Source organism: Telmatherina bonti, assembly GCF_933228915.1.
Source record: "Telmatherina bonti genome assembly, chromosome: 10".
Classification (NCBI taxonomy): domain Eukaryota; kingdom Metazoa; phylum Chordata; class Actinopteri; order Atheriniformes; family Telmatherinidae; genus Telmatherina; species Telmatherina bonti.
This window is the reverse complement of record NC_136628.1, coordinates 42,289,165-42,316,760: the sequence shown is the minus strand read 5'-3', so window position 1 is coordinate 42,316,760 and position 27,596 is coordinate 42,289,165. Positions and strand designations below refer to the sequence as shown.

The window sequence follows — 27,596 nt, the reverse complement described above, 5'->3', positions numbered from 1 at the left end:
TACTTATTGTTCCCCCCCCCCCCACCCCCTTTTTTTTTTTTTTATTTTTATTTTTTTATTTTTTTTTTTTATTTTTTTATTTTTTTTTTTTAATTAAAATTGGAATTCTTCAGATCTCACATAGCAGTACTCTTCGGCCATAACAGTTTTATGTGAACTTCCTGGGGTGGGCGTCCGGTGCCATGCCGGGGAATTGAACCATTCCAGCCGGTTTGGTTGACGGACGTCCACCCCACTTCGCCACTGCCGTCTTCTTTTCAGCTTTCAATTTCCATTTCAGAACTGAGCACCAACTTCACAATCTTTACATACCTTACAATAATCCCCAAGTCAGTCGGCCAGTGCCCAAAACCACAACAGTGGCAATCCCAAACCCCAACCCAAACCCCCACCCCTAACCTGAACCCAACCCTAACCCCTAACCCTAGTACTTTAACCATCACCAGGGAATTTTCATCCTTTTTATTCTCACTCCTCATCTCTAAATCAGTCTGGAACCTGCCTGGATCAGATAAAAACTAGTACTGGATCAACCAGAGGATTCATTGGTCTGGAAGTGGTTTTATTTTGATTCTGTTAACTAGCTCTGATATACACCCATTCGAGGCCAGCTCTCCCTCCCTCCCTCCCTTTTTCTCACTTCCTCAAACTGCTTCCTCTCTTGGACTTCCTCATCATTATCATCAGAGTGAAATTTATAAAGATCTGCTCTTCCTGCCGTAGAGCAAACTGACTCGGAGACTGGACCGGGACGGAGCGGAGCTGTGAGGACAGACAGGAAGACTGATGAGCCGTGAGTGTGTATCTAAAAGTCATGCGCAGCTCCTAAAATATGAGTCGTGGTTTTATTAGTTTTTTTCTGCCTCTCACAAGTCAGAGGGACTCACTGTTGGTGTTTTTACTTGGTGTCAAATATTGATCCCTAGATTGATTCATGTCAAACTATTGATCTTTTCTCCAGTAGATAAATGACATGCATGTTTATGCATGCACACTCATTTTTATAGATGTCACTGTTGGAGAAAACTAGAGAAGAGGTGCTGCCACTCCCTTTGAGTTGGACGGAAAACTAATCAATGCTGGTCAACATAATCAATACTAATCAATTCAAATATGAATTAGAAAATTTGACCATAATCATTTCAAAGAAAACTGCAGAGAATTATAGAAAAGAAATACTGGAGAGAAATAAAAAGAAATGTATTACAGATTATTCCAGGAATACTCATGGAATACTAAAGAATTGTTTTAGGGTCATACCAGGGATACTACTCAAACCTGTCAGAACCAGACCCATTGGAACATGGCGGAACATCACGGAACATCACGGAACATGATGGATCGTGGTGGGTCATGGTGGAACATGGTGGATCATGGTGGAAATCATGGTGGATCATGGTGGAACATGGTGGATCATGGTGGATCATGGCGGATCATGGCAGATCATGGCGGATCATGGCAGATCGTGGCGGATCGTGGCGGATCATGGCGGAACATGGCGGATCGTGGTGGATGATGGCGGATCATGGTGGAAATCATGGTGGATCATGGTGGAACATGGTGGATCATGGTGGATCATGGCGGATCATGGTGGATCGTGGCGGATCGTGGCGGAATATGGCGGAACATGGCGGATCGTGGTGGATGATGGCGGATCGTGGTGGATGATGGCGGATCATGGCGGATCATGGTGGATCATGGTGGATCATGGTGGATCATGGTGGAACATGACGGAACATGGTGGATCATGGCGGATCATGGCGGAACATGGCGGATCATGGCGGATCATGGCGGAACATGGCGGATCGTGGTGGATGATGGCGGATCATGGTGGAAATCATGGTGGATCATGGTGGAACATGGTGGATCATGGTGGATCATGGCGGATCATGGCGGATCGTGGCGGAATATGGCGGATCATGGCGGATCATGGTGGATGATGGCGGATCATGGTGGATCATGGTGGAACATGACGGAACATGGTGGAACATGGCGGAATATGGTGGATCATGGCGGATCATGGCGGAACATGGCGGATCGTGGCGGATCATGGTGGAACATGGTGGAACATGGCGGAACATGGTGGATCATGGCGGATCATGGCGGAATATGGTGGATCATGGCGGATCATGGCGGATCGTGGTGGAACATGGCGGATCATGGTGGAACATGGTGGAACATGGTGGATCATGGCGGATCATGGTGGATCATGGCGGATCATGGCGGATCGTGGCGGAATATGGCGGATCATGGCGGAACATGGCGGATCATGGTGGATGATGGCGGATCATGGTGGATCATGGTGGAACATGACGGAACATGGTGGAACATGGCGGAATATGGTGGATCATGGCGGATCATGGCGGATCATGGCGGAACGTGGTGGAACATGGCGGATCATGGTGGAACATGGTGGAACATGGCGGATCATGGCGGATCATGGCGGATCATGGCGGATCGTGGTGGAACATGGCGGATCATGGTGGAACATGGTGGAACATGGTGGAACATGGTGGAACATGGTGGATCATGGCGGATCATGGCGGAATATGGTGGATCATGGCAGATCATGGTGGAACATGGTGGATCGTGGTGGAACATGAAAGATCATTGTGGGGTGAATGTTGTAGTACAGGGTTAGATCCTTGCTTTTGAGGCATAAAGAGTCAGATTCAGAAGTAGGACAGTGTTTTAGTTTCAGTCTTTCTGACAGTAAACCTTTCCTCTTGCTGTTGAATGAAGGGTCAGATAAACACTTCCTGCTTTAGTTTCAACACACTTCCTGTTTTACCAGTGGTCTGGTCGTTATGTTGAGCAAACACTGCTTTCAGGAGGAAAATGTTCAACTCTGTGCTGATAGACACATACTTTCGTTAAAAGATGGAATCATGCTGAAAACTCTCTACAATTCCATTTGATACCTGACCTTGTTTTTAACCTTCAGATTACAGACTCCACACCAGCAAGTCCAGGCTGGCCTGACATTGTGAAATACTCTGCCTGCTAAAAAATATTGCCACAAAAACCAAAGTCTACCCTCCACCATTTGGTTGTTCTTATGTTTTACAGAAGTCTCTGCAAAGTTAGCAGAGACTTCTGCTTTTATCAAGTGTTGTATTAACTTTTTTTCCAGCATCTAATTTTGAAATCTGTACAAAGATCCTCCATGGGGTTCAGGTCTAGACTATGTGGTGAAAATTATGTCTCCCGTACCCGAAACCACTCTTTCACAATCTGGGCCCCATTAATCTTTGTGTTGTTGTCTTGAATATAAACCTAGACCTGAACCTTGATGTGGGGCTAGATCTATTCCTGAACCTAGACCTGGACATGGACATGAATATAGATATGAACTAAGATCTGAACGTAGATGGGATTGTGCAGTAGTCACTCAGCATGATGTAATCTCTTCTTACATGGCCATTCCATCCATCTGGGACAGGATCAATCTGGACCCATCAGACTGCTCAAGGAGTCTGAAAAAAAGTTGATCTGGACTCATTAGACCACTTGATCTTGTTCAAGCTCCAGAGTCCAGTTTTTCCACTCTCCAGCAATCTGAAGGCTTTTTTGTTAGTTCTCCTCACTGATTGATGGTTTTCTTTTAACTCCACGGCTGTTCAGTTCCAGTTGAGCATATCTGAGTCTTTCCACATGCTGGTTGAAGAAAGAAGAAGCTGCTTGTTGCATCCATTGGGGTTAAATAACTAAAACACTTCATCACTTTGCAAGAATGATCCAACAGGAGATTCAGACCTGCTAGCTAGGTTACATTCAGGTGGAGGTGTTTTTCAGCGTATAAATGAGGGTTTTCCTATGTTTTAAACAAGGAAAATCTTCTATTACAGTGGAAAGTCCACTTTCAGAGTTTTTCAACGTCTGCTTAAGTTGTGAGTTGTTGGTTCCTGTGCAGCTTAAAATAAATGGTCCTGAACCAGCAGCATGAATTAAAACACTGAAAAAGAAAAAAGATTTACTGTAACTTCCTGAAACTAATAAACAAGACCATGACTTTAGTTCTGTTTTCTGTGAAGAAAACTGAAACAAATGTTAAGACATCTCTTTCCTGCTGGAGTTTCTCGTAACTACTGTTTTATTCAGTTTCATTAAATAAAAATAAACAGTTTTCATCACAATATTTACTATCCAAACAGGTTCCACTACTCCTCAATGTAGTCCCCATGAACAGTTCTCAAGGATCCCTGAAAGACTTTCCAGGAATAGTTGTCCAGGATTGCCAAGGACTCTTCTGTGGATGTTTCTGTCATTTGTTCTGTATTCTGTCAGGAAGCTGTTGATCAAGTTCACTTTAACTGATCATGATCAAAATATGAGGACTCTGAATCAGGAGTCTGGATCAGAATTCTGGAGGGAAACCAGTTCAGCCTGTTGTGGTTGCTCATCTCAACTCAGCTTCCTCTTTTTCATTCCTCTCATAGAGACACGTCTGTTTTTTACAGACTGGTTTTAGAGTTCAAGCTGAACAACTGATGCAGGAAGATGATGGTCCTGTTCATGTCCTGCTTATTCAAACTCTGTAAGGTTTAAAATCTCTCCTCTGCAGCAAACTCCCAATGAGATTAACTCTGGGAAAACTAAAATATTGTTTAATCAGTAATCTTTTCAATGAATTTTCAAACAAAACAACAGACAATACTGAGAGTTTGTTTGTAGATTACACATCAGGATAGAATGCAAGTAGTATTAAGCTAAAATTCTAGACAACATATTAAAACAGTGACCGCCACCCAAAAAAGGAAACAATAAAACCACATCTTTTGAGGGTGAAACTGGTTATAAATCCTTAAAGTGGTTTCTCAATCCTGGTCCTCAGGGATCAGTGCTCTTTATGTTTTAGAGGTAACTGTACTGAACAGCTAATACACTTAACTGAAAAGGATCATTGACAGACTCGCAGTGTACTTAATGAGCATTTTTATAAAGCTGAATCAGGTGTGATGGAGTTCGTTTAAAACATGCAGAGCAGTGGTCACTGACTGAGAACAGGATTGAGAAACACTGTCTAAAAGAATCTCTAAATCTTCATGCTTATATAAACCAGCTTCCTCCCACACCATCTGAGCCAACTCACCACCAGGTGGTGATCAGTTGAAGCTCCGCCCCCCTCTTCACCCGAGTGTCCAAGGCATGTGGCCGCAGGTCCGACGATACGACTACAAAGTCGATCATCGAACTGCGGCCCAGGGAATCCTGATGCCAGGTGTACATATGGACACTCTTATGTTGGAACATGGTGTTCGTTATGGACAATCCATGACGAGCACAGAAGTCCAATAACAAAACACCATTTGGGTTTAGAGGGGGGGGACCATGCCTCCCAATCACTCCCCTCCAGGTCTCACTGTCATTGCCCACGTGAGCATTGAAGTCCCCCAGCAGAACAATGGAGTCCCCAGAAGGAGCACCCTCCAGCACTCCCTCCAAGGACTCCAGAAAGGGTGGGTACTCTGAACTGCTGTTCGGTGCATAAGCACAGACAACAGTCAGGACCCGTCCCCCCACCCGGAGGCGGAGGGAAACTACCCTTTCATCCACCGGGGTAAACCCCAACGTGCAGGCACCAAGCTGGGGGCTGATGAGAATGCCCACACCTGCTCGGCGCCTCTCACCATGAGCAACTCCAGAGTGGAAGAAGGTCCAGCCCCTCTCGAGGGTTCTGGTTCCAGAGCCCAAGCCATGCGTCGAGGTGAGTCCAACTATATCTAGTCGGAACCGTTCAACCTCGCGCACAAGCTCAGGCTCCTTCCCCACCAGAGAGGTGACGTTCCACGTCCCTAGAGCCAGCTTCTGCAGCCGGGGATCGGACCGCCAGGGACCCCACAACTTGCTGCCACTCAGCTCACATTGCACCCGACCCCTACGGCTCCTCCCGCAGATGGTGAGCCCACGGGAGGTTGTTATTTGAGTGGTGCAGTGTAAATGCAAACCCTGTTCAGAAGAACTTTGCAGTCCTCAGTTGTACAGGTCCCCAGTCATACCCCTCGTGGTAACTAACAGCTGCTAGTTGCTAACACAGTCGTCCTCATATGTATTCATACCCTCCCATTAAAGAAGGGGAAAAAAAACAACTGCCTGGGAAATAAGATGAAATTGACAAAAGTTTAAATACAGAAAAAATTTATGAAAATCATGACATTAATTTCTAATTTTGGTTCATCAGAAATGTTTTTAAAAGGCAAACAAATGTGATAAAATAATAATTGTAACGTCAGTCATAAACTAATATTTAGTAGAAGAATCCTGTGATGTTTCCAGTCCAGTCAGGTGTTTTCTGTTCCTCCCAGTCAGACTTCTGCACCTGTTGACAGGTATTTTGTCCCCCTGTTCATCAGAAAAATGCTCTCATTTGTCCCGGACACATTTGTTTGTTTGTTTTCCTCCAACTCAGTTAAATAAAAAACATTATCTTATTCCACTAAATTATAATTTAGCTAATTTTTTGTTATTGTTCCTTTTTCAGTCTCCAGTTATTTGATTAATTGTTGTAAATTCAGCCTTTTCTTTAATGAAAGGGGATTAATAAATTTAAGGATGATTGGAGAAGCTGACTGTCACTAACGGCTCTAAACAGAATGTTTTTGTAGAGAAAGGTTGTTTCAGTTCAGATAACAATGTGTTCAGACAAAACACCTTTTGAGCATCAAGAGCAGAAGGTTGCCATGTAAAGTCTATGTGGAGGCGCGTCAAGGAGGCGTTGAGCTTTCTCGCGTCGCGTTTGAGCATCGGTGTGACGCGCCGAAAATTTTTAATGTTTTTTAAGGTTGAAGCACGTCGAAAGCCAGAGATGTAAAATCTGAACTTTGGTCGCTCGACGCGGAGCGTCAACCAATCAGAGCGACCAGCTGGCAGCTCCTGGAGGATTTCTGTGGTGAACCCAGACACGGGGCTGAGACGCCCTATGACAGCGTTCCTCATGTGGCTCTCTGACTCTTGTCTTGCGGATCGTGAAGCAGCCGCTGGCTTTCTGAAAATGCATCTAAACAAGTCATAATGATCCTCAACGCTGCAGTTCTCTCCACTAACAAGAGCTGCAGGCTGCTTGCAGAAACTCTGCTGTCCTCACGGCCCTAACTGACCCTGTCAGGGTTGCCAGTTCTGGCTGATTTCAGCTGCAGTGAACTCCACCAAAGAGCTGCTCCGTCGGTAGCTCCGTATATATAATGGAAAAAAAAACGCCCACATTCTGGAGGCATTATTCTATTTTCACCAGATACTGTTGCATAAGAATATCATTACTCCGTGTAATATTTAGGATAACCATTCCTTGGTAAAACGCTGAATGTTACTGATTTGGTAACGTAGCAAGACACGTAGCGTGGGAACGCTTTGTTTGGGGGGGGGCTCTCTGCTGTGTGCGGCTCTTGTTGCATTAACAGTGACTATCACTGCCCTACGACGATGTCCTCTAGCTTTATTTATTTAATAAAACCATGCCGTCTCTCTGCTGCACCGCCATCATTCAGACTGAAAGCCCCCCCCCTCTTTTGCCGCATTTGCTGCTTGGGCGTGGGACACAAAAGTGGCAGTTTAGTGACCAGCGAGAAGAAAACCCTCTTTCTCTGGAGAAAGATGAACTAGTTTGGTCTTTTTTGTCTCAGTCTCCTGAGCATTCAGGTCATTCCAACATTAGTTTTATTTCATCATGAAATTGTGACATTTGTCTTCTGAAAGCTTTTGTGTTTCTAAATGTTTGAGTTACAAAAGTACAATCTTACACCACTCTCCACTAGTCAGCTGTGTCTGAGGCAGTTGCACATCAGGCCCATTAAGTTTAAGGAAACTGTTAAAATTGCAGTGGCATCATCGACATGAAGACATGCTGCCGTTATTTTTGACCTCATCACCACCCTGCAGACAGATGAATCATCTACTAAAAATAGTTCTCATCAAATAAAATGCAGTTTTGTCCTGTCCTGTTTGCCCAGGTTACGTGCATGTTTTCCCATTAGAACCTTGCTGCCTTAATGGGTGGATATTCAGGCTTTCCAATCTCTTATGAGACAATGGATGTGTTTCCATGGTGATGTAAAAAACACTGACACAGTTTGATTTCTGGTCATCAGGACACACCACAAAAAGAAAATGGAGATCAGTTGAAGAAAAGCAGAAGTGAAAAGCTGCTGGGCCTGCTTCATTTTCCTTTGTGCTTTGTTATCATTGAGCCCACTGAAATGATGTTTTCTTGCAGTTTTCTAGTTTACATGCGGGTCTCCTTGGATCTGAAACTGATACCAAGTGTAAGTAATGTGAATACAGCTTCGTGAGGTGTTGCTGTTCCTGATTTGTCCACCAGAGGTCACACATTTATTTTTGTAACACATTTCATTGGATTGTCGTTACCTACCATTTCACCCCTTCAACTGCTACAAGGTGACATTCTGGCAGTCGAGTGGATAATGGATGCCAGGCATTTTTTGTTAATGTTTTGATTGCCAAGAAAATGAATTTTTTCAAGATAAAGCCAACGACCCCCTCCTATTCGGAGCTGCCAGCAGGCAAAGTGGTTAGTCGTAAATGAATGTATAACTTTTTTTTTTTTTTTTTTATGTTCTAGTTTAAGTGAATCAATAAAGAAACCCATCTGTAGTTAAAGAACCAGAGTTCTCCCATACTTGAATGGGCATAGTAGAACACTCCACCACGCCAAGGGTGAAGATTCCTATTTAAGACGAATCGCAGTGGCTTTATGGGGATGTTGGGTAGAGGAAAGTCTGCAGTGGAAGATTTCTAGTCTCGTCTTGAGAAACTCTGCGTAAGCAAGGTTAAAGAGCAGTGTGAACAAGGCTGAACAAGAGTACAGTGAAGAAAACCGCTTGAAAAAAGTGCAAGCACAGAACTGTTACTGAACTTTCCAGCACACTACAATTTCACAACATTCATCTTAAAGGAACTGCAAACTTGTCCCTAGTCTGCATACACCTGTCTGCATAACAGGAGCCGAGAGACTGCATAAGTCAATGCCAATCACCTCGTTGTTTGACTACCAGTTAAAGGTATAGAGTTCTCATATTTCAGCATTGCAAGTGTGCACTAGATTTATTGTGTGCAGGTTGTGTTCAACAATATGCTGTGTAGTTGGGTGTACTTGTAGTATTTTATAAGTAACCTTCTGAAGAAAATCGTGTTGAAATTTCATTATTAGGCTAAAGTCATACACAGAATTCACACTAGTCTACCCCTTTGTTTACATTTTATAATTAGGTTTCACACATCCGTTTCATATAACACAATTTAGTGACAGACATCACATTTTAGCAACCGTATTTGAAAGTAAAATATATTGATTTACTCTACATTTTTATGACACTTGTAGGTCTAGTACTACACAGTGAACATGTCACAAAGGAGCACTGTTTCTCAAATGGGGGTACGCGTACCCCTAGGGGTACTTTAAAGTATTCCTTGGGGTATGTGAAATTTTTTGAAAACATATCTTTTTATGTTTTCTTTACAACATCCTTAAATAAAAAATATAAATATTATATGAACATTTAATATATTTCAATAAATGTAGGTGTACGTTTGTAGATTTACACGATTTCATTCCTCCCAAAATCCCACATTCTAACGTGAACCCCACATGTAACAAGCCCCATCATATCCATCAGTCACTGTCTCCTTGACAACGCAAACAACTGACTCCTGGTTGAAGCGTTGTAGAGATGTGCAAAGTAATTGGCATTGTTTTGCACAGTTAAAGTTTAATACAACAAACACAAATGTCAATGTTTTTTATTTCATGTATTTTCTTAATCAAAGATAGTTTGCAGTTGTTAGGGGTACTAGGCTGAAAAATATTTTGCAAGGGTACTGTGTTGCAAAAAGTTTGAGAACCGCTGATTTAGAGCATACATGTTCCTCAGCAGAGAAAGCTAATAATAATAAACAAATGGAAGCATTCAAAAAGGAATCACAAGCTTAAGAGGAGACATACGCACTGGCCAATATTAGAGAAATAGCCGTATCAACTGCTGATTTACAGTGTTACACTCAGGTAAATTCTACACAGCCTGCCACCACTAGGAAAAATTAACACACACAAAAGCTCACTAAAAGGGGACAAGCTCTAGTAGATGATAAATTCATGGACCTAAAGGTGAACTTCAAACAGGCATGTGAGAGGTGGAAGCACATCATAAATGGACTCAGAAAATCCATTAAGTATAATGATGACCCTGAGCTAATGGAAATCATGAGTAAAATAAATACAAACCAAGCTGAGATTGGTGCTGTTTATGTCAAAATAAGAGACATTTCACATTCAGAGGTGACTCAGAAGTCTGCAGAATCAATTACAGATGCTAGGCTCTAACCATAGCTGTAAACAAAAAGGCTCAGCAGGTCCTCAGTGATGACAGTTCAGAACTTTCAGCTTGGTCCAACACTGAATCTGTGTTTGAAACTAAAACCTTCAACGTCTCTTTATCTACAAAGACCCGACAGTCTGGACAGACTTTTTACACTTCATTAGATGCGAGACAAGCAGCAGAGGAAGCAGCTGCCACCAAAGAGGTACTGAAAATAAAGAAAGCATAGAGTGAGGAAGAAGAATAAATCCAAAAACTTAAGCACGAAGATCAAATGTTAGCTGCTAAAAATGAAGTTGGAATCACTAGGCAAAGATCTGAAAGGGAGGCAGAAGGTATCAGACAAAGAGTTGAAACTGAAGCAGAGGCCATCAGGCAGAAAGGTAAAAACGATGATGAGAATGCTCTGGAAAACAAAAAGCTTAGTTCATAGCAAAAAGTGCTATTAGAAAAATTAAGCTAGAGTAGGTAAGGAAGGACATTGAATGGTTGGAAGAACTCAAAAAGCTCAATACAGCCAAGGCAAGGCTAAAAGTGTATTCTGGAAGTGTTCATCTCTTATCTCCCGTTCCACCATTTTTAGCACTTTTGCAAGCTCTCCCCACAAGAATAACTGCTGTTTCAAGAACCTCCAGCGCATCAATACAAACCCACTTCATCCAGTCAAGCTGAAGTACCACACCATACCAAGTTACAGTCACTAAAGACTCAACCTTGCATCCACCTCAGTATATATGCCACAATCAGTTACATTTACTAAAACAACCATGAGTTATTAACCCATGCCACGTCAACCTATTCACATGCAACAAGTCAAAGTCACTCAAGCTTCTTCCACTCAATTTGCAACATCAGACACCTCTCACAACACATCCAATGAGCTGGTACGAAAATTAGCTAAAGCTATTTCTGTAAATCCCATTCCAATCCTATAGCTTGCCTTCACAGGAAATTCATTTCAAATACAATGATTGGAGGCTTTCCTTTTATGCTCTAATTGAGCTAAAGAACTTCACAGTCCAAGAGAAACTGTTCTTCCTACGTATTTTCTGGAAGGAACAGAAACAGCATACAGTGCAGCTTGGAACATATTTGAAGACAGATTCAGCAACCCCTTCCTGATCAGTGAATCATACCGTGACAAGATACACTCGTGACTCAAACTAAGCTAAAAAGGATACTTAAAATCTTTGTGAGTTTGATGATGTGAGCAGTATTGAATTAGCCATGCCTTATGTACCAGGTTTACAAGTTATCTATGATTGTATGGAACATCAAAGCACAGCACAAAAACTACCAGACTGGCTCGGCTGATGGTGGAACAGAAAAGTTGTAGCAATTCAAGATGAAACCAACACGTCCCTTGATTTCAAGAACTTTTTATCATTCCTCAAAAAGGAGGCTTGTATTGCCTGCCATTAATCCTGGCAAGCTTTGAACCCAAAGGAAGAGATTCCAAAGTCAAGAGAATAAGACAACTCTATGGGGCATCAAAGACTTAACATTTGCCAAGATATTCACAACAAACTTGAATGAAAGGGCAGACGGCAAGTGCCCATTCTGCCAAAAACTAAACATGCTTCACGAGTGCCGCAAGTTAATTGAAAAACCAATTGAAGAGAGATTCAAATTTGTGCAGTGAGAAAAGTTCAGTTTTAGCTGCCTTGAAACTCAAAACCGTGAGACAAAGGAACAAAACCAAGAAACTTAAGGAAAATCAGTCAAATAAAAACGACATAGATTAATCTAAACAAAACTATCCCAGGGAAAATTACTAAATCAAGGGCTCTAAGCCAAAAAAGACAGAAGAGCCCGATGGGGCTACTTCTCTCAGAATAACCAGAGAAAAAAGTGGCACTCATACTTCACTATTCATTCCAGTCTATTTGTCCACATCAACCAAGCCAGACAAGGAAGTGTTAGTGTATGCTTTGCTCAACACTCACAGTGACACTACCTTCTTCTTAAAGGATATAGCTGACACACTGAATGCCAAGAGGGATTCAGTAAAGCTCAAAATATCTACAATAACTTCAAGAACAAAGATATTGTCCAGTGGAAAAGTGACGGGTCTTCAAGTGAGATGTATGAAGTCTAAAATCAAGATAAGGCTCCCAGTGAGCTACACTAGGGAATATATATACCAGCAAATAAAGCCCATATACCCAGAAGTGAAACGGCAAGGTCCTGGCCTCACTTGGAATACCTGGCCAATGATATGTCTCAAGAAATTAACTGTGAAGTAGGGTTGCTAAACGGCTGTGACTGTTCTCAAGCTCTGGTTCCCATAGACGTCATCCATAGTAGTGAAGAGCAACCTTTGGTGCTCAGGTCCACACTGGGTTAGAGCTTCATTGGCTAAAACAGTGCTGCCACTTAACGTGAAGATGAAAAGGCATGAGTCACCAAATCATCACGAAGCAAGTCACACCAGCTATCATGCCTCACTATGAGCTCAAGTGTAAAGTCCACTTCACCTGCAGAACCCAAGTTAAAGAATTCATCTATCCTTCAGACATAATCAAAGGGTTTGAGTCAGACTTTGCTGAAAAGATGAAGGACTAAGGTTCAGTATCACAAGAAGACCTCCAGTTCCTCACTAAACTGAAGGAGAGCATCAATCAGAAGCCAGACAGACAAGATGCAATGGGCGGCATACCAAGATCTTTGTCGGCCCAGCTGGGTCAGAACATGTCGCCATGATCTAATGATATTTATATTTCATCAGAAAAAATGGAAAGTTACAGAATAATAAATCAGTATTGACTGTTTCCTGAGCAACAGCTGGATAATGAATGTTGCATCGGACGCTGACACCAGGTAGGTTCTTGTTCTGTAGTGTTGGAGCAAATGTGAAGGAAAACAGTGGACCTAAACGTGTCTTGTGAGTCTGGGCTAAGTCTCTTTGTCCATCACAGATGTGGACTTTCAGCTCCTGGTCCAACAGAAATAAGCTCTTCTGCCTCAGATCAAAATGTAAAAAAAATCCTGCATCCCCCTTTCGCTTTAGCTGCAGCTGGTTTTACTCTAAGAAGAGAAAAATATCAGACTCATCAGAAGCTAAAGCAGCTAAAACCAGTAAAACAGTTTAAACATGAGAAATGATGATATTCTGCCCCACAGCTGAGCAAATCATCTGGGCAACGATGATGGAATATTCCACTGATTACTATGGTGATCCCTTCCTTTTTCAGTCTGCCGAGATGTTGATGATGAAGAAACACTGAAATAAGTCTAATGTTGTCATTTGAATTATCTAATTATCATTTTATGGTGGGTTAATGGAAACTATCTGGAGGAAAGAAAATCAACTATTTCTACACATCCTTATAAGTCAATGTGACACGTTTGCCCTGAAGCCTTTGGAATTAAAAAGCACGATCTCAGTCCGCTGATGTGGGTCAGAGGGACTTAACAGAGTTTATAGGTTGGAAATTGAAACCAAATGTCATGATTTATGAATAGAGCAAAAAACAGCAGCAAATAAAGAGAAGAGATGAGGAACCCCTGGTGGAATTAGTCTTGAAGTCATTACTCATTACAAGTTCCTTCCTGAGCGAGAGATCATTGTTTACAAGTTTAAATATAATGAAACGTTATTTTTTTCATTTTATGTTTTAATATTTATTCATGTGACTGAAAAGGAAATATTGTGGTTCTGCTGGTGGATCAGTGTTAGTTTTACTTGTGGAAAATATTCAAGCTGCCATGCAAATGTGAGTTCAGGATAACATCTCCATGTAGTTTTCTCCAGCTGAGACAATTTCCATCAACACAAATACCCTCCTCTCTGCAGGCAAAACATGGACATCAAGGATCTCTGAACAAACCGAGAAATCCAGAGGGACCTGAAATATTTCTAACAGCTCCAGTAAGACACCTGCATCTTTCAGACTCTGAAGGTAAACTGTCCAAACAAATCAGAACCCAGACGGTTATAAACATCCAAATGCTGATTTCATCCACTGGATGAAAAGTTCATATTGGAAGATGAGAGAACATAGAAATAAATAATTATCTTTTGCCTACAGTTGCTGTCAAAATTATCCAACCTCCACAACAAACCAGGTCTATTAGCAAATTTGTGCAAACTAGCAGTTGTTTGCCATAAACAAATCCAACATGAACCATTCTAATAGGTTAGCAGAACTAACAAATGTTTTCTCTAAATTCAACAGAAAAAGCAACTTTCAATGACCACCGCAGTCTCAGAATTAGCCAAACCCTTCATGAGAAGCATTGGTAGTACTTACTAGCTAACCCTTCTGCTTTTATCTCCTGCTGCATACGCAGCTTCTGGCAGCGTTCCTGTGAAATCTCAGCTCATTCTTTGTGGACAAAGGTCACCAGTTCACCAAAGTCAGAAAACAGTGATGGCTGCTCTCAAACTTTGGTGGACTCTGAGGTCTGCTTAGGGTCATTGTCCTGTTGGAATGTCCAATGACATACAAGCTTTAGCTTTCTCAAAGACGGCATCAGATTTTCTCTCAGAATTTGCTGATACTTGAAGGAATCCATCCTGCACTCTACACGCTACTACAGGAAGCATCACCGATCCACCACTATGCTTCACTGTAGGTGAGGTGTTCTTTTCAGCATATGTTCCATTCTTCCTCCTCCAGACATACTGCTGATACACATGCCCAAAAAGTTCCAGTTCTGTTTCATCACTGTACAGAGCAGCATCATGAAACCTCTTTGGCTTATTCCTGTAGTGTTGAGCAGATTAGAGAGAATTTTTCTTGTGCTGGTAGGTGGCACACATTGTAGAGTTGCGGCATGAAGCCCTCCGGCATGGTGTGCGCTTTACTGTGGAAAGTGACTGGTATTTTCACAGTTTTGGAGGAATCAAATTTCAGTGATTTGCGCCAGTCTTTTTCTGACAATTTGACAGTCACAGCATAATCCACTAGGTAAGACTTTGGACAACAGTGCAGTAAATAAGTCATAGTTATAAAGCTTTTGGTACCTTGTGAACCTTGGCGTCATTTTTTTTTTTTATTCTGGCCATAACTTTGTACCACATACTAAGAATACCACAAAACTTGGTTTTTATCATCTCGAAAATATAGCCAGAGTCTGCCCTCTTCTCTCTCCGGGGAACACTGAGATGCTAATGCATGCTTTTATCACAAGTCATATAGACTACTGTAATGCACTCATCTTTGGGAAAACTTCTGAAAAACAGTTTGAAGGAAAATGAAAAGATGAAGTGAAAGTTAGGCTGAGGTTTCCCATCTTGTTATGGGGTAATGCTGACTTTTATTATTTAGAAGGAAACCAGCTGCAAGTCTCAGCAGAAAACTTAAGACATAAAGCTGCTAAATTAAACTATTTTTACAAGATTAATTTATTAAGTGTAGATACTGCTATCATGTTTTTGCCTTTCCTCCACTTCCTTTTTCCTGACAGATAACTCGGTTTTATTATAGCCAAAATGTCATGTTGCACTGGCAGCAGGAATCATGGACCTGGAAGGTTACCTTCAGAAAGTACTATAGTGACAAGGCCACCGCTAACCACGTCCCTGCACTTTCCTGCATCACAGAATTTGAAAGAATTCTAAAGTTTGTGGCTGCTTACAACTCAAAGTAATAAGTTGACTTGGGGCCCCGAGTAATTCCCTGGTTTGGATACCTTGTTGCCACAAGCCTGTCTGTAAACTATACTTCCAACTGTATCTCCAGAACTTTCAATGCATCATCTTTCTTTTTGTTCCCTTTTCCTTGTTTATGTGAAGCAGTGATATCTCCTCTGAAAGTTTTGGACAATTCTCAAAACTTAACATCTGTAACATGCAATCCAACATCACAGTCAACAATCTACATATCTACAGTGTTCCATCTCAAGCACACCTATAGCAACTAATGAAAACTTTAATTGGTTGTATCAGGTGTGCTTGAGACCACACCTGAAACTTCTGTTCAGGGGATGAATAATTGTGAGACTGCAGAGGTCACTGAAAGTGACATTTTCATGTAGAATATTGAGAAACCACTGATGATGTTAGTTGTGTTAAGCAGTTTAAACACTCCGTGTTGGATTTATTTATGGCAAACAGCTGCTAGTTTGTACCTTTTGCCAATAAACCTGATTTGCATTGGCGGTTGAATCATTTTGACAGCAACTACACACGACTGCAGCTCAGGAGGAAGAGCAGTTGTCCTTCAACTGGTAAGCTGGGGAATCGATTCCAAGCTTCCACTGACTGAAAAAAATGCCGAAGTGTCCTAGGGCAAGACACTGAACCCCAAAACCCCCCGATGTGCCTATCGGGGTATGAATGTGTTGAATGAATGAGTGTGTGTGAATGGGTGAATGTGGCAAGTAGTGTAAAGGTATCTGTTCCATGGTTCCAGCCTTTCCTTCTATTCCACAGGTCTCGGATCACCAGCAACATGCAGACCATAAAGTGTGTGGTTGTGGGAGATGGCGCTGTTGGGAAGACCTGCCTCCTTATCTCATACACCACTGGAGCCTTTCCCAAAGAATACATCCCCACTGTGTTTGATAACTACAGCAGCCAGGTATGTCTCCTCCACAGGCGTTTCCAGCTGTAAACTTGTCCAGAAATTGGAGACAGAATGTGTCTGATGCCTTCAGGTGACTGTGGATGGCAGGGTCATCAGCCTGAACCTGTGGGACACGGCGGGTCAGGAGGAGTACGACCGGCTCAGGACACTGTCCTACCCACAGACCAACGTCTTTGTCATCTGCTTCTCCATCTCAAGCCCTGCCTCCTACGAGAATGTCAGACACAAATGGCACCCAGAGGTCAGAGGTCACCCTGATTATCACCATGACAACCATGCCTTTGATACAGACAAGAAGTTATTCATTCAAAATAAAACTTTAACTTTAAAAGAGTCAACATGCTGTGGAACTTTGGAAACACACTAGAATCTCATCAGGTCATCCCATTTTCTTTTCAGTAGAAGATAAAGTATGAAACTGAGACATTTATCATATCATGGAAAATATTAATCTGATGCAGCAACACATCTGTAAAAAGTAGTTTCAGATTATGTTTAGCATTGTTAGCGTTAGCGTTGTTTTTAACATCTGTGTGTAAACATCTGGGAAGTGAGGACACCAGTTTGTGGAGTTTTAGGAGAGGAATGTTGTCCCATTCTGGACTGATGCAGGATTCTAGCTGTTCTGTTGTCCTGGATCTTGTTGCTGGATTTCTGCTTTCATGATATTTTGTATTGGTGAGAGAACTGGTCTGCAGGCAAACCAGTTCTCCAGTGAATGAAGTGAAGCCATTCTTTATTTTGTTTACTTAGGGTGGTGGTGTGATAAAAGTGCTGTTGTTCCTAGTTTAATCAGTAAAAGCTAATGCATTTGTTGCTGCCATAAGATTAATATTTTCCATCAGATGAGAACATTTTCATAATGTGACATGACCATTTACTTCTTTGATGGATAAAGTATGAGGAGCTTTACATATCTTTACACTGGTTATATTTTACTTGGCATTTTAACCAATGTACAGTGGCTTGCAAAAGTATTCATATCTGTTGAACTTCTCCGCATTGTGATACATTACATGCCACAAATATATTTTTTCTGCATTTTTTTAGTCTTTTATTTGTGGAAAAAAAATAAAATTGTGTAATTTTCATGGTACTTCACAAGTATCTGGCACTTTGTGTTGGTCTTTCACATAAAATTCCAATAAAATATATTTATGTTTGTGGCGATTAATGTGTCAAAATGTAGAAAAGCCACCGTAAACTGGGTAGTTAAAATTACGTAAGTCCATCAATAAAATCTGGATGTGATGGATCTTCTACATCTTGCACGATACTCAGCAGTTTGTTCTGCAGGTGACCCACCACTGTCCCGGGGTTCCCATTCTACTGGTTGGGACAAAGAGCGACCTTCGGAATGATGAGGAGATTCAACGGAAGCTGAAGGAGCAGAATCAGGCCCCCATCAGTGGCCAGCAAGGTGCCGCCCTGGCCCGCCAGATCCAGGCTGTACGGTACCTGGAGTGTTCGGCCCTGAACCAGGAGGGCATCAAGGATGTCTTTGCCGAGGCAGTGAGAGCCTACCTCAATCCGCAGCCCGCTGCCACCAAGAAGCCCTGCATCCTGCTGTAGACCTGGAGGCTGCGGCGAGTTCAATCCATCTAAGACTGCCCCAGACTTTTATCAGATTCTTTCAGGTTAAAATATGATTTAGTTCAGGCAAACTGGACTGAGCATGTGCAGAATATCTTTAGCTTCAACCTCAGACTTAAACACATTTAGATCAGCAGAAGACATTTTTCTGCAGCTTTAGCTCGGTGGTTTAGAAACATTGTGCTATCATCCTGTAGACAGTAACAACTCGGTTAGCCCATCTAAAAGGAAAAGCCGTGATCCTTGAGAAACAACCAGAGACGGTGGTCCTTCATCGTCCTCCCTGCAGCAGCTCAAAATGAAGTAGCTCTTCTGCTACCACAAACATTTCAGATGCTCCTACATCAAGTCAAACTAAATCATCGCTGTCTTTTCAGTCATTGCCATGGAAACCAAAAATCAGATTTAGAAGGAAACAATGTTCATCAATGTGTTCTCATATATTTAAAGAATTAATTCCAATAGTTTGATAAGCAATATGAAATACGTCATAAGTCACCCTGAACGTCTGACAGAACACTTACACTAGCTCATTTTTCACCTGTTTCAGGTCAGACCATAAACTTCTCAGCATTATTTCATCCAGTCTCACTTTTATAAACACAAAATGTAGGAATACGTCCTTACCTTTCAGACCTGACACTTCTTCCATTTTTAATGGTGCTACGAGCATAGCTAATTACCTGGTTAGCTGTCAGTTTGCCCAACGAAATAAAGTTTTGGGTTTTTTTTTTAAACTTGATTACAAAAAGGATTGTTTTGTTCTCGATTTGCTGTATTTAAACATAATAAATTCAGAACCTGTTTAATGGAAATGTGGTTGTTGTGATTTATCTGTGCTTCTTATGCTAATGTTTGCATTTAATTTAGAAACAGCTGAAAAGACGTCATCTCCTACAACTGAAGCAAAAACAAATCAAATCAAATCAAACTTTATTTCTTGAGCACTTTTCATGCCACGAGCAACACAAAATGCTTTACAAGATAAAATCAAGTCATAAGGATTAGAACAAACAGTAGATAAGACATTTAAAAACAATAAAGACACAAGCTCTTTCCACACACTTCCACACACCCCCTCCCACACACACACACACACACACACACACATTCCATGAAATACATCATTCCCTGAATACTGTCTTTTTAACTGAATGCAGGTTAATAAAACAAATAAAACATGAAGTAAGTGATAAAAATTCTGACTTGGTGCTGATTTGAGGAGACAATACCTCGGGATCCATCCACACCAGGAGCCAGTCCCCCGCATGCTCATAGGGGCCGCTGCCAAACCGCACAACTCCCAGGCAGCCAAGGGCCACCCCGCAGCCGTGAAGCTGCAGTGCTGGACCCCGCGCCACCCAAACAGCAGCGGTCATCATGACAACAGCCCCCAGACCAAACAGGCAGGGCCCCCAGTGTGCTGGATCCCCATAAGGAAAACACTGGAGTTAAAACCAGAAGATGAATAACCTTGAGAAATAAGAGCAACAATAATTATATATATATATATATATATATATATATATATATATATATATATATATATATATATATATATACATACATACATACATACATACATCAAAGGACTTCACAATAATGTACTAAAATAAGAAATCTAATTAAATAATATAAAAATAAAATAATAAATGAAATAAATTAAGATAAGTAAATAAAATAAAATAAAATTTAGTTAAATGCTAAGCTAAAAAGGTTATTCTTGAGCCTCTTCTTAAAAACATCGACTCTCTGGCAGGCTGTTCCAGTCCAGGACCATAACAATGGAAAGAGGTCTCACCGTATGTCTTAGTTCTGACTTTAGGAACCACTAAAAGGCCGGTACCAGAGAACCTCAGGGTCCGCAAAGGCTCATAATCAAAAAGAAGGTCGGATAAATAAGAAGGCCCAAGACCATTAAGACATTTATAAACAAGTAAAATCAATCCTGAAACGCACAGGAAGCCGATGCAGCGGTTTTAAAACTGGTGTAACATGTTTCCGCCCTCTGGTCCTCGTCAGAACTCGTGCCGCTGAGTTCTGTAGTAATTGTAGGCTGGAAAGAGACTTTTTAGGAAGACCAGAGAGCAGGGCGTTACAGTAATCTAATCTACTGGAAATAAAAGCATCAGCACCTCTGTGCTGGCAGGAGAAAGAAATGGGCGACTTAAATGTTTTTACATGATAAAAACCTGTTTTTGTTACATTTTTAATGTGTGGAATAAAATCCAGCATCAACCATCATACAGCCAGAGTGTCTGTGTCACCGTTTGGCTCTGCCTTGTTTTATTGGTTTTATCTTCATTTTAACGCTTGTCACAAGGACCATTGACTCACTGCTGGTGTACAACCGTCAGGATTTGTTGAAAATCAAAGAAACGGTGCAATCATGTGCCATTTATGAGGCTAACAGATCAGGTTATTTTTACCTGGCTGATCTGCTGGAGTGTCTTCTTCGGGTGAACGCCCCTTCACCCAGGAAACGTTGACGCCGGGGAGTGTGAGCCGGCTGGCTTGTGAAGTTGAAGGCCCTGCTGGCCCAATCGCCAGATGTGATTTGGTCTGTTTCACTGGATTTTAAAGAATGTCATCACTGCTATGTTTCCCGACGCTTTCTTGCTCCTGTCGGCGCTTGGCTGATCCCCTTAATTGAACGACGGATGGATCTCCACTTTTGCACCCTCATCATTCTCCTCGCCGGGTTTCAGGAGGCGTTTCCCCGGGTAACCTCAGGCCGCTGAGCTGGGCAGCTCAAGGGGCAATATGATGAAGGTGGCTGTTACGAGGTGTGCACTCGTTAATGCAAGATCCGTGGTGAACAAGACTATTATTCTTCAAGACTCTTTCACATCGCAATCTTTGGATGTAATATTCTTAACTGAAACCTGGATTGGCACCGGTGAGTCCACTGCCTTCTCAGAGCGGTTACCTCCTGGCTCTACCTTCATCAACACATCAAGGGAAACTGGTCATGGTGAAGGTATAACTACTGTTTTAAAGAACCGTGTGCAGCACAAAGTGGTGTCGAAGTGGTCTTTCTCCTCTTTTGAACTGAGTTGTTTTGAGCTGGGTTTTTTTTTTTTACACTGGAGTCTTTGGGGATTTGCTCTGTTTTGGAGCCCCTTGTGGATGAGGGAGGAATTGCAGTTTTGTCACTTCTGCATAGCTTTTACTTTTCTTTTTTTTTGTCTTGTCCAGCATTTAGGCAGCAGAATGATGGTCTGGATGTTCTGCTGAGCAAATTTTCTCTGCCAAGGGAAGCTTTATAGATGTAATGATCCCCTTGACTTTCTGAATTTTTATTTTATTTCTATATTTATTTTGTATTGTTGTTTGAATTGTAGAGTTTGTACTGCTGGACCAGAGAGGACAGACAAAAGACAGAAAGAGAAAGAAGAGAAAACACCTCATAAGAAAAGTGAAAGAGATAAAGGGAGAGGAAAGGGAGAGAAAAAAAAAATTAAAAAATAACCCAAAAACAAAGAAAAAAAACAACCTACAGATGTATACATATAAAGCCCTCCACAACCAGGCACCACTATATATCAAAGACCTCATTGTTCCTTATATACCAAGCAGAGTACTTTGTTCGCAGACTGCAGGCTTACTTGTGGTTCCTAGAGTCTCAAAGAGCCGAGCAGGAGGCAGAGCCTTTGGTTATCAGGCCCCTCTCTTATGGAATAAGCTCCCAGTTAGTGTTAGGGAAGCAGACACCCTCCCCACCTTTAAGACTAGGCTGAAGACTTATCTTTTTGATAAGTCCTATAGCTAGGGATGGTTAGCATCCCTTAGTTATGCTGCTATAGGTTTAGACTGCTGAGGGACATTTCCTGATACACTGAGCTTCTTTCTCTTTATCTCTCTCTTTTACCCCCCCCCCCATAACAGTGTAGCATCATTAACATGTATGTCTCCTGTCTCAGCAGGTCTCCCTGGCCGGGAGTAGCAGTTCCTGTTGTCTGTTGTCTTTCTGTCCTCTTCCCCCCACACAGCAGAGGCAGATGGCTGCCTGTCCTGAGCCGGGTTCTGCCGGAGGTTTCCTTCCTGTTAAAAGGGAGTTTTTTCCTTCCCACTGTCGCCAGTGTGCTTGCTCAGGATGGGAGATTGAGTTGGACTCAACTCAATCTGTTGGTTTCCTTATGTAGGCTGTTATGAATTGGCCTTCATTATGTTTTCCCCTCTGTCTGTAAAGCGTCTTGAGATGGCATTGCCGTGATTTGACGCTATATAAATAAAGTTGAATTGAATTGAATTGAACACATACATGTATACATATATATATATATATATATATATATATACACACATATATATACATATGTACACATATACATGTACACATACATACATACACACACATACATATGTACGTACAAACATATACGCACTTGCCAGTATTAACACATATACATACACATACAAGCCAACTTTAGATCATAGTAACTAAACTATGAATCTAAAAAGTTAAATATAAATGAGAAACAAACAGAAATGAGAAAACAAGCTGCTGTTAGTGAATAAACCTGCAGACGACTCGGTGACTGTGTCACATGCAGAACATGCAGAGTGGAACGTGTTCATAGCCTTTACTTTTAAACGCATAGGTTGCTGCTTGACTGCAATAAAGACATTATGTAAAGCTTTCTGTCTGCTTCTGTTCCACCTGGAATCGTCACAGTTTAGAAATAATATTTCAATGTTCTATGTTACCATGGAAACGCAAGTCTGTGTCAATAACTTATCAAAGTCCCACCTTCAGGAAGACTAAGTTGCAGTGGAGCACTAGCTGCTAAAGTGGGAGCTTGAGAGGTTGACATCAGCTATGTGTGAGCTCTTAAATAGACTGTTTTATTTATCCTTCGACTTCCTGCTGCTGCATGCCATCCTGTTTTTCTAATTTGGCTTTACCATTTAACAGAACATGTTAAAAAAGACAGAGAACATGTGTTTTGTACATTCACAGATGTAAAAAAGCAACCCTAAAACTAAAATATGCATGTCCAGATGGAGAAAGACATCAGTATTGGGAAGAAATCTATTTAGATTTATTTCCCTGAGATTACATAATGATTTTAGTTATGTGATCATTTCAGAAATCCAGAAGGGACTCTCAGGATAATTTAAATGTCTTTCCTAATTGGCATCTTTGACTGTTTGAGTTGAGTCTTGGAAAAAAACATCATCCAAAACTGTATATGTCTGCATATTTGCACTGATCTGAGTAAAGAGTTCTTTTCTGAGTCAGGATGATGATAAAGATGGTGATGATGATGATGATCAGTTCCTCTGGGAATCTGACCTCATTTGGTTATCACATAAAGAGCTTTTCATCTTTTGAGGAAGTTGTCTACAGGTTATTTATTACATGAACATTGCCACAGTGTCATCCATCTGAACAGACTCAGACAAACACAGTGTTTCTTCCTTGTTGGAAAGTTCAGCTCCGCCCCCTGCAGGACCGACATGTACCACGACTCCGCCCCCTGCAGGACCGACACATTACAAAGGCTCCGCCCCCTGCAGGACCGACACATGTACCACGACTCCGCCCCCTGTGGGACCGACACATGTACCACGACTCCGCCCCCTGCAGGACCGACACATTACCACGGCTCCGCCCCCTGCAGGACCGACACATTACCACGGCTCCGCCCCCTGCAGGACCGACACATTACCACAGCTCCGCCCCCTGCAGGACTGACACATTACCACAGCTCCGCCCCCTGCAGGACTGACACATTACCACAGCTCCGCCCCCTGCAGGACCGACACATTACCACGGCTCCGCCCCCTGCAGGACTGACACATTACCACAGCTCCGCCCCCTGCAGGACCGACACATTACCACGGCTCCGCCCCCTGCAGGACTGACACATTACCACAGCTCCGCCCCCTGCAGGACTGACACATTACCACAGCTCCGCCCCCTGCAGGACCGACACATTACCACGACTCCGCCCCCTGCAGGACCGACACATTACCACGGCTCCGCCCCCTGCAGGACCGACACATTACCACGGCTCCGCCCCCTGCAGGACCGACACATTACCACAGCTCCGCCCCCTGCAGGACTGACACATTACCACAGCTCCGCCCCCTGCAGGACTGACACATTACCACAGCTCCGCCCCCTGCAGGACCGACACATTACCACGGCTCCGCCCCCTGCAGGACTGACACATTACCACAGCTCCGCCCCCTGCAGGACTGACACATTACCACAGCTCCGCCCCCTGCAGGACCGACACATTACCACGGCTCCGCCCCCTGCAGGACCGACACATGTACCTCGACTCCGCCCCCTGCAGGACCGACATGAACCACGGCTCCGCCCCCTGCAGGACCGACACATGTACCACGACTCCGCCCCCTGCAGGACCGACACATTACCACGGCTCCGCCCCCTGCAGGACCGACACATGTACCACGGCTCCGCCCCCTGCAGGACCGACACATGTACCACGACTCCGCCCCCTGCAGGACCGACACATGTACCACGCCTCCGCCCACTGCAGGACCGACACATGTACCACGACTCCGCCCCCTGCAGGACCGACACATTACAAAGGCTCCGCCCCCTGCAGGACCGACACATGTACCACGACTCCGCCCCCTGCAGGACCGACACATGTACCACGCCTCCGCCCCCTGCAGGACCGACACATTACCACGGCTCCGCCCCCTGCAGGACCGACACATTACCACAGCTCCGCCCCCTGTAGGACCGACACATTACCACGGCCCTGCTGGACTGACACATTACCACAGCTCCGCCCCCTGCAGGACCGACACATTACAAAGGCTCCGCCCCCTGCAGGACCGACACATGTACCACGACTCCGCCCCCTGCAGGACCGACACATGTACCACGCCTCCGCCCCCTGCAGGACCGACACATTACCACAGCTCCGCCCCCTGTAGGACCGACACATTACCACGGCCCTGCTGGACTGACATTACCAAATCTCCGCCCCCTGCAGGACCGACACATTACAAAGGCTCCGCCCCCTGCAGGACCGACACATTACCACAGCTCCGCCCCCTGCAGGACTGACACATTACCACAGCTCCGCCCCCTGCAGGACCGACACATTACCACGGCCCTGCTGGACTGACACATTACCACGGCTCCGCCCCCTGCAGGACCGACACATTACCACGGCTCCGCCCCCTGCAGGACCGACACATTACCACGGCTCCGCCCCCTGCAGGACCGACACATTACCACAGCTCCGCCCCCTGCAGGACCGACACATTACCACAGCTCCGCCCCCTGCAGGACCGACACATTACCACAGCTCCGCCCCCTGCAGGACCGACACATTACCACAGCTCCACCCCCTGCAGGACTGACACATTACCACAGCTCCGCCCCCTGCAGGACCGACACATTACCACGGCCCTGCAGGACCGACACATTACCACGGCTCCGCCCCCTGCAGGACTGACACATTACCACGGCTCCGCCCCCTGCAGGACCGACACATTACCACGGCCCTGCAGGACCGACACATGTACCACGCCTCCGCCCCCTGCAGGACCGACACATTACCACGGCTCCGCCCCCTGCAGGACCGACACATTACCACGGCTCCGCCCCCTGCAGGTCCGACACATGTACCACAGCTCCGCCCCCTGCAGGACTGACACATTACCACAGCTCCGCCCCCTGCAGGACCGACACATTACCACGGCCCTGCAGGACCGACACATTACCACGGCTCCGCCCCCTGCAGGACCGACACATTACCACGGCTCCGCCCCCTGCAGGACCGACACATTACCACGGCTCCGCCCCCTGCAGGACCGACACATTACCAAGGCTCCGCCCCCTGCTGGACCGACACTTTACCACAGCTCCGCCCCCTGCAGGACCGACACATGTACCACGGCTCCGCCCCCTGCAGGACCGACACATTACCACAGCTCCGCCCCCTGCAGGACTGACACATTACCACAGCTCCGCCCCCTGCAGGACCGACACATTACCACGGCTCCGCCCCCTGCAGGACCGACACATTACCAAGGCTCCGCCCCCTGCTGGACCGACACTTTACCACAGCTCCGCCCCCTGCAGGACTGACACATGTACCACGGCTCCGCCCCCTGCAGGACCGACACATTACCACAGCTCCGCCCCCTGCAGGACCGACACATTAACACAGCTCCGCCCCCTGCAGGACCGACACATTACCACAGCTCCGCCCCCTGCAGGACCGACACATTACCACAGCTCCGCCCCCTGCAGGACCGACACATTACCACAGCTCCGCCCCCTGCAGGACCGACACATTACCAATGATGAGGACTATGTTCAGCGTTATGTGGCTCAGGATGGACACACATACACATGTGCTGACAGCAGCATTTATTAGACTCGAGCACCAAAGGTGGTTGAAATGCAAGTGAGTCACAGCAGAAACAAATATTTTTACAGCACAAATAAACATGTTTACAGCAGAAATAGCAAACAGCAGGAGTACCACATAGCTATCACAGCGCTAGCAGTCCTACCTTTATGAAATCAGAAAAGGGACTTTTCTAGCTTTGTGGGGGCCCTTGTATGGAGAGAAATTTGTCTCTTTATTATAGAATCAAATAAGTTAGATTTGAAACCAAAAATGATTTTTGAGAGCAAAAAAAAAAACGTGAGAATCAATTTGTAGAGACAGAAAGAAATTAGGTTCCAATTAACAAAATGTATTTGAGAAAGCATACTTCTCACAGACCTACATTCATTTCAATTCAACCTTATTTATACAGCATCAAATCACAGCAATACCATCTCAAGATGTTTTACAGACAGAGTGGAAAACATAATGAAAGCCAATTCATAATTCAATTCAATTCAATTCAACTTTATTTATATAGCGTCAAATCACGGCAATGCCATCTCAAGACGCTTTACATAACAGCCTATATAAGGAAACCAACAGATTGAGTTGGAGTTCCAACTCAATCTCCCATCCTGAGCAAGCACACTGGCGACAGCGGGAAGGACTCTCAGCAGCAAGTTGACATGATAGTAGCGCTTATTAACTAGATGTGGAAATGGGCAGTATTGGTCTGGATAATCGCCGATGTTTTTTTTTATTAAAAAGGTTGCACCCTGGGCGGTCACCCACATTGCCCATAGCAAAGA

The 27,596-nt window shown here is 43.9% G+C and overlaps 1 protein-coding gene across 1 annotated transcript; it reads left to right on the top strand.

Moving 5' to 3' along the window:
- The first annotated feature begins 735 nt into the window (after positions 1 to 735).
- Positions 736 to 19,116, top strand: rhogb (ras homolog family member Gb). The gene is made up of 5 exons (XM_079247718.1): positions 736 to 793; positions 14,125 to 14,230; positions 16,708 to 16,855; positions 16,932 to 17,102; positions 18,158 to 19,116. Exons 3-5 carry the CDS (start codon positions 16,727 to 16,729, stop codon positions 18,431 to 18,433), a joined length of 576 nt encoding a protein of 191 aa, XP_079103844.1. The 5' UTR covers positions 736 to 793; positions 14,125 to 14,230; positions 16,708 to 16,726; the 3' UTR covers positions 18,434 to 19,116.
- The last annotated feature ends 8,480 nt before the right edge of the window (positions 19,117 to 27,596 follow it).